Source organism: Perognathus longimembris, chromosome 8, assembly GCF_023159225.1.
Source record: "Perognathus longimembris pacificus isolate PPM17 chromosome 8, ASM2315922v1, whole genome shotgun sequence".
Taxonomy (NCBI): Eukaryota; Metazoa; Chordata; class Mammalia; order Rodentia; family Heteromyidae; genus Perognathus; species Perognathus longimembris.
In genome coordinates this window covers 60,479,898-60,487,549 of record NC_063168.1, presented here as the reverse complement: position 1 = coordinate 60,487,549, position 7,652 = coordinate 60,479,898, and the positions used below count along the sequence as shown (strand labels likewise).

At 37.1% G+C, this 7,652-nt stretch overlaps 1 protein-coding gene across 2 annotated transcripts in view; it reads right to left on the bottom strand.

Annotated features, from left to right (window-relative positions):
* The window catches only part of Rbks (ribokinase), a 69,284-nt gene that overhangs the window by 54,438 nt on the left and 7,194 nt on the right, over positions 1–7,652 (bottom strand). For both annotated transcript variants that reach the window (XM_048353210.1, XM_048353211.1), the window contains exon 2: positions 1,981–2,113. In XM_048353210.1, the coding sequence (XP_048209167.1) occupies positions 1,981–2,113 (133 nt within the window). The remainder of the gene's footprint in view (positions 1–1,980; positions 2,114–7,652) is intronic.

The following is a 7,652-nucleotide window of genomic DNA, read 5'->3' as shown; positions in this document are numbered from 1 at the left end:
AATAAGATAGAACTGGAGATGATCATATCATGTGAAATAAGCCAAGCTTTGGAAAGTAAATGTTGCATGTTTCATTCAGAATCTAGTTAAAAATAATATGATTATAAAAAGAGGACTTTTTTTTTAGGGAGAAAGGGGAAGGTGATAGAGGTAGAAAATATAGTTTTGTGGGTTGTTTTTTTTTGGGGGGGGGGTGGGTTGATCCTGGGGCTTGAACTTTGGGCCTGGGCACTGTCCCTCAGCTCTTCAACTCAAGGCTAGCACTCTACCACTTGAGCCACAGCACCACTTCTGGTTTTCTGGTGGTTAATTGGAGATAAGAGTCTCACAGACTTTCCTGCAGCGGCTGGCTTTGGACCTCAATCCTCAGATCTTAGCCTCCTGAGTAGCCAGGATTACAGGCATGAGCCACTGGCGCCTGGCTAATAATATAGTTTTTAGTACATGAAAATAGCGCAATAAAATCCACCAAAAGCTATTAAAAAGAGAGGGGAGAAAGGAGGGTAATTAGGAAGAATAACATAGATGCAAGTTATAAATATTGCGATGAAACTCCTTTGTAGAATTAATTTATGCTAATAAAACTTAAAAGAACTCAACCTTAGCAATTGAGGTTTCCTTACTTTAAATCTTATATTCATGAGATGTTTTTGACCAAATAGCCATGACAGAATTATATTGTTAGTCACAAATTAGAAATATAGCCACAGTTCATGAGCAGATAAAGTGCCAATTGTACAGCTTACCCATCAGTTAAAGACTTTTGTGGAGTGAAAAGTGCCGTATGCAAGAAGCAATGACATTTCCGAGAAATTTTGGTAAAACTTTGGAAGTTCAGAGGAATCATTCTTATATATTTCTTAGGTTTTGTTTTCTCTAGTAGACAGACCCAATTTAGCTATCCCATGTCTTTATTTCTCTATACACTGGCACTTTAAAATAGCAAAAAGGATGAAAAATTTAAACTGACAGTTAATTTATTTTTGGATTATTTCAGTAGGGTGGATAGAAATGGGTTTATTGAATGTTACGTATTCTTTCTCTACACACTTGAAAATAGAAGTATGCCAAAAAATGAGCTGTGTGGAGTTCACCAAGGCCTAGATTCCTTTCTGACTTAAGATAGGGAATTGGAAGAAAATGATTTAGTGATGAGTAAATCATCGACTAGGCTCAGTTTCCGAAAGTTGTGTTGCTGTGGTACAACCTGCTAAAAACAGGATGACTCATGCTGTTGTTTAGAAGCTGGAATACAGACATCCACTAGAGCAGGCTAATTTTCCTCACTCTGCACATCTGAGTAAGAAAGGCACGACATTCAGGGGATGAAGGCTACGTATTTGAGAGCTGCTAACTCCCAGAGGGCTCAGTGAGGTAGAAACAAATATAAAGGATAAGGAAGACTACTTTCTCTTATGTTTAAAAATAAACCTTCAAAACAGTTTAAAAAGGTACTCAAAGGCACACAAATATACATGTTCACTGTCCTCTATTTCACAGTAGCCAAGATAGTAGAAACAGCCCAAGTATCCATCAAAACCTTTATTGATAAACAAGTTGTAGTATATTCATACAATGGGGTATAATTTTGCAACAAAAAGAAATACTGATAGTTGCTGCAAGGTGGATAAATCTTGAAAAACATTATGCTAGATTAAAGAAGCCAGATATAAAATGTCACGTATTACATATTCCATTTATATGACATCCAGAATAGATAAATCCATAGAGACAGAAGGCAGATTGTTATTATTTACAGAACCCATGAGGAGGAGGACATGGGAAGAAACTGCTTAAAGGGGAAGAACTTTGACTTTGGAATGAGGGCAATGATCTAGAACTGGACAGTAGTGGTGGTTGCATGGCACTAAATGCACTAAGTTGGCCATTTTATAGTGGTTAAGGAAAATAGAAATAATGAACTCATCTTAAAACCAGAGTCCTTTCTCTAGAATCCTCTCCACCATGCTTTATGCTTACCTTGCACACCAGGGATGTCTTTGCTCCAAGCCTAGCAGCTTGGACACACTGGTTGGCACCTTTTCCTCCAAAGCCAATAAAAAATTTATGCCCGTGGATGGTTTCTCCAGTTTTTGGCAAACGAGAAGTAAGACTATTGTAAAAGAGAAGGAAAAAAAAGTATATTGGTAATTACAGTCAATTAATTTTTGCCCCCTAATTTTAGGAGAGAGGAAGTTGTAAGCTGCAGCCAGATGACTGCTTTTCCTTTAAGACACATAGGAGTTTGCACCATCACCAAAGATGCATCTCTCCTAAAGAGTTCCTGTGTCCCCCATAGCCCACTGTTGTTTCTTGACTTTAGATGTCAGTTCCTCATGTCTGTTCCACATCAGGGTTATATTCATTGCTATCTCTGTTTTATACTTATCTTCCCAATATCTACCCAGAGCTATATTCACAGCAGGACTTAGTAAGTGGGGTGAAGTCAATGCATGCTTCTTTCTGGGTCTATGGGGTTACCTTATCAAGCTGGAGGTATACTAGGATTCTGGTGAGTAATCATGCACGGAACCTAACAAGAGGGAACTTGCAATTTTGGGTACTATAAATTACTATTTGTTTAGAGGTGATGTGGGAGAAGGGCATTGGGAAGGTAGGATTAGGTTTTGGTACTAGTCCATCCTGCTTGTTTGCAATGGGTTGACAATTTGTAGTTGCCAAGAACATATGACTGCTTCAATAAAGACCAAGATAAACTTGTGAGCCTCCTTTAAGTGGTTCAAAAGTGTCGATAAATCTGGCTACCCATTTCTATTCTGTTACAGTGAACTGTCAAATATAGTTGAGATTCAAAAGAGACTCATCAATAATTTGAAAACATCCCACTCCTCCCCTTTTCAATGCTATTTTTATCTTGGGTTCTAAATACATTTATAGTACTGAGGGAAAAAATATACATCTAGAAGGTTCACTTCTGAAAAAGGTACTCAATCAAGAGAAAAATGGTTTTAATGTAATGTTATTATCCTGTCATTTAATTTAGCAATGACAAGTGATGATGGGATTTTGATTTGCATCAGAAATCTTAAACATTTTAGGATTCTGTTATGAACAGGCAATGATGAGTAATCTGTGTAATTTAGGAACTATGTGCATTCTTGACTTATCAATTCTGCTACAAACAACACTCATAACAACTTTAAAAAGAAAATACCCAAAGTAGCTAAAAATAGGCCAAAAAACTTAATTAGTACGACTGTCATTTAGTGAAACATATAACTTCCACTATATTTATATTTAGATCTAGGTCACAACTCACTGGTTTGAATCAAGTATATTATTAGCTGTGGTATATAAGGAAAAATATCACCAGATTTCAGGTTGTATGTATATGTAGGGAAGGGGTGAAATCAGTAGTGTGTGTTTGATGTGGAAGCATATGGCTGAGATTTAAACTCATTTCTAAACAACTGACACTAATGTAAGTGCTATATTAATTCACCCATCACTGAACTTCACTTCTTCTTTGGTAGTTTACAATTTTTTTTCCTTTTCCATCTTCCCTTTGCTTTTGTTTCTCTCTTCCTTTAATAGTTGACATATCCTTCATGAGGTGAGGACAGGGATGAAGTCTGTTAGGTTCTTTCATTTTATCCCAGATCCTGTCTCTTAGCTTTAGGTTAATGAATGCTTGCTAATGAAATGAATCTGTAAAAGCCACTGGTGTCTTTTTCTATGCCTCCTCTGTCTAATATCTATTCTTGCTTCTGAATTGAGGATGTGGAGGTGCTGATTTGTGGAAGGAGACTGGCATGAGTGTACATGACTGGCAGAAACAATTCCATGTTTTCCATGTTTTATTTTGCCGACTATATTCCCAGTTTTCATGGTATTCTTTTTCCTTAAGCAAGAATTCAAACTATAATTCAATTATTCCTTCATTCAAGCAGCCATTCAACAAGTCTTGATCGTTTCCTAATATACTCTTTCTATAGGGCAACTTGCTGACAATGGGATAGAGTTCAAACCTGATGCAAATAAGTAAAAAACACAACAAAAAACCAGGTTACAGAACAAGGAGCAACAATGATCTGACCCATGCTTTTGTTTTGTTGACAGAGTTTTGCTATGTACTCAGACTGGCTTTGAACTTTCAATCCTCTTGTCTCAGCTTCCCAAATGTTAGATTGTAGGCATATCATCTGGCTTGGTTCATGTCTTTTTTCTTTCTTTTTTTTTGCAGTATTGGAGTTTCAACTCAGGGTCTCAAGCCCATTTGGGCTTTCTTGCTCAACTGACAACCTACCACTCCAAGCACACTGCCAGTCCTGTTTTGCATTGGTTACTGTAGAAAATGGAGTTTCACATGTTTCTGCCCAGGGTGGCCTTGATCTATGATCCTCCAGACCTCAGCCTGCTTGGTAGCTAGGATTTCAGGAATGAGTCACTAGAGCCCTGTGTATGTATACCATTGTGTTCCTTAAGGATAGGGATCCATTCTGAGAACTGGGTGTTTCTGTTGCTTTTTTGACTATCAGAGTATGCTTACACAAACTAAAGTGGTTATGCCACTAGGTGTTATGCTCTGATGGGATCCCATCACATAAGCAGTTTATGGTTGACAGAATGTCTTTATTTACTGTATAATTATATATGTTGTTGTGATGTGTAAATGCACAGAAAATTGCTTATGACAGATAGCCACAGAGAATGGTAGTTAGCAAAAATTTCTTTACATATTTATGCACGTAGTATATACAGTAAGAATATTAATGAAATGGAAGGACTTGGAAAAAATTACACTGAGTGAAGTGAGCCAGACCCAAAGAAACATGGACTCTATGGTCTCTCTCATAGGGAATAATTAGCACAGGTTCAGGCAAGTCACAGCAGAGGATCACAAGAGCCCAATAGCTATACCCTTATGAACACATAAGTTGATGCTAAGTAAAATGAACTCCAAGTTATGGAAACGATTGTTACATCACTGTTGTAACTACTTTCAACGTGCTATGTGTAACCGTAGCTTCTATTATTGATGATTTTCTTGTATCCCCTTCCTATGGTGTACCTGCACTATCTCTGTATCTTATCTGAGTACATTGGAAACTGTGTATACTGGTATTAGAACTAGGAAACTGAAAGGGAATACAAAAATCGAGAGACACAGGGTAAAAAAGACAAACGACTACAAAAGCAATACTTGCTAACTGTTTGGTGTATGAACTGAACAACTCATGGGGGGGTAGGGGGAAGGCGAGGAGAATGAGGGAGGAGGTAACAAACAGTACAAGAAATGTATCCAATGCCTAACATATGAAACTGTAAACCTCTCTGTACATCAGTTTGACAATAAAAATTTTTAAAAAAGAATATATTAATGTATTATAGCAAATCAGTTGTCACTATTTTAGATTCATTTGCCTTTCCTGTCTGACTTCTAGCTACCAGTTTTTCCTGGGTAGGACCTGGCTTCTAGCAGGTTGAGACCACTAATGGAGCCTTGTGCAATGCTGTGCTCTTCCCACTTGAGGGCTTCTGTTTCTGTTATGCTGTTTCTTTATGCTGTTCTCAAGGAATGAATAACCAGTTGCTCTGAGGAGTGGCCAACTCCAGAATGCCAGTAACTTAGTATGGGCTCTTCTTCCTTCCTTGCTTCAATTTCCCTGCTCCCTGTGCCTTCTGCCTGCATTACAGCACTGTGTTTTATGGTCTACTTCTGCTTAATCCAAGCTAAAGATAGTTTATACATAGTTACCTACATGATATAGTTTATCACATATTAAATTACAAAAAAGGGGCTGGGAATATGGCCGAGTGGCAAGAGTGCTTGCCTCGTATACATGAGGCCCTGGGTTCGATTCCTCAGCACCACATATACAGAAAATGGCCAGAAGTGGCGCTGTGGCTCAAGTGGCAGAGTGCTAGCCTTGAGCAAAAACGAAGCCAGGGACAGTGCTCAGGCCCTGAGTTCACGGCCTAGGACTGGCCAAAAAAAAATAAAATAAAATAAAAATAAATAAATAAAATAAAATAAATTACAAAAAAGAAATTTAACGAGAATAGAGGGAACAACTGAACAGTTAATCACAAGCAGGCTTTCTAATTCTAGTTTACTTTCAATTAGGTCTTCCTAATTTTTTACCTTATTGAATCATGAAATTATACTTGGATTTCAGAAAGGACTCACAGAAAGTACTATTCCCTGGACATAAAGCATGAATATGATTTTCCTTAATTTAAGCAGTAGTAGTAGGAGGAAGGTCCCTAAAACAGACAAAGCACTCGAAGAAAAAACAACACAGTACTGGTAGAAACTTTTGCTATCAATATAAAAGTGAAAATAGTATAAACTTCCTAATGAAGGGGAAGACCCAGACAAAATCATGCAAAAGAAATACATTTCAATTGAAAACACATTTGCAGCTTAAAAAAATGTCACAACACTGTTGAATTGGGACAGAAAGGAACACAATCCATGTTCATAGATGGCCCTGAAGCCTTTGCTGTCACACGAAGTTATGCTGCCTTTAGAGCCTGGGTATTTGAGGCAGAAGGCCCGATTGTATTACCTTGACAGCCTTTCCCTCTTTGAACCAGCTTTTTCTCTTGCAAAACAGTTTAATAATACTTGTCAAGCCCTGAAATGCCTGGGTTTTGTGCTCTGAGTTAATTCACTGACAGGTGTTACCAGAACAACTTATCAATTGCTTTTAACTTCTTGACAATGAGGTGGCTGTTACAGATTGGAGATTATTCTAACCAAAGCAAGGAATGGCAAATTTTAGAGGGATGAGACTCTTGTAATCAGAGGTCAAGTTAGCTTTAGCCAAAAGTCAAGGAATATGTTGCCTTTGGCTTTAATAGACCCTTCTTCTTCTGGCTTCAAGCTTCTGAGATATCTTAAGCCCCTGTAACAGTAGATTGCACATTAGTTAATACCCAATTAAAATTCATTATACTAATTTATTATTCCTACTGCCTGTATTCCTCAACCATTTCTGCTCCCCTTGGCATTTGTGTATGTCACATTTAAAAGGTTGAGAGTAATTTCAAAATCAAGATGTCACTTATAAAAACAGGGATGAACTCAGAGGGCATTATGTTAAGTGAAGTAAGCCAGGAACAGAGAGACAAATACCATATGATCTCATTTATTTGTGGAATCTGAAAAGCTGAACTCTAGAAGTAGAGTATGGTGGTAGCAGAGGCTGAAGGGGGGAAGTAGAAGGAAGAAAGTAAGACATTGGTAAATGGGTATAAAAAGAGCTAGAATTGGAAAGAATAAAGTCTGTATCATATTGTGTAGAAGTGTAACTACAGTAAACTTTGTTTCATATTTCAAAATAGAAGGATTTTGAATGTTCTCACACAAAATATTTAACATTAACAGGTATATTGATTATATTGATTTAATAATTACAAAATGCATGTACTTAAACATTACACTGCATCCCATAAATGTTATTTGTTAATAAAAGTTCAATAGCCAAGTTAATAGCAGCTACCTCTATCTTCACAGAATGATTTTAAAATTGTTTATGATACCTAACCTAAATTTGTAGGCATGCATGACTTAATGGAAAGACACATGAAATGTGCTTTAAATAATTCTTACATAATTTTCATAAGGATTTGTACACTTTTCATACCAAAAGTCATTTTGTCTTAAGATGAAGCTACTTTCAAGT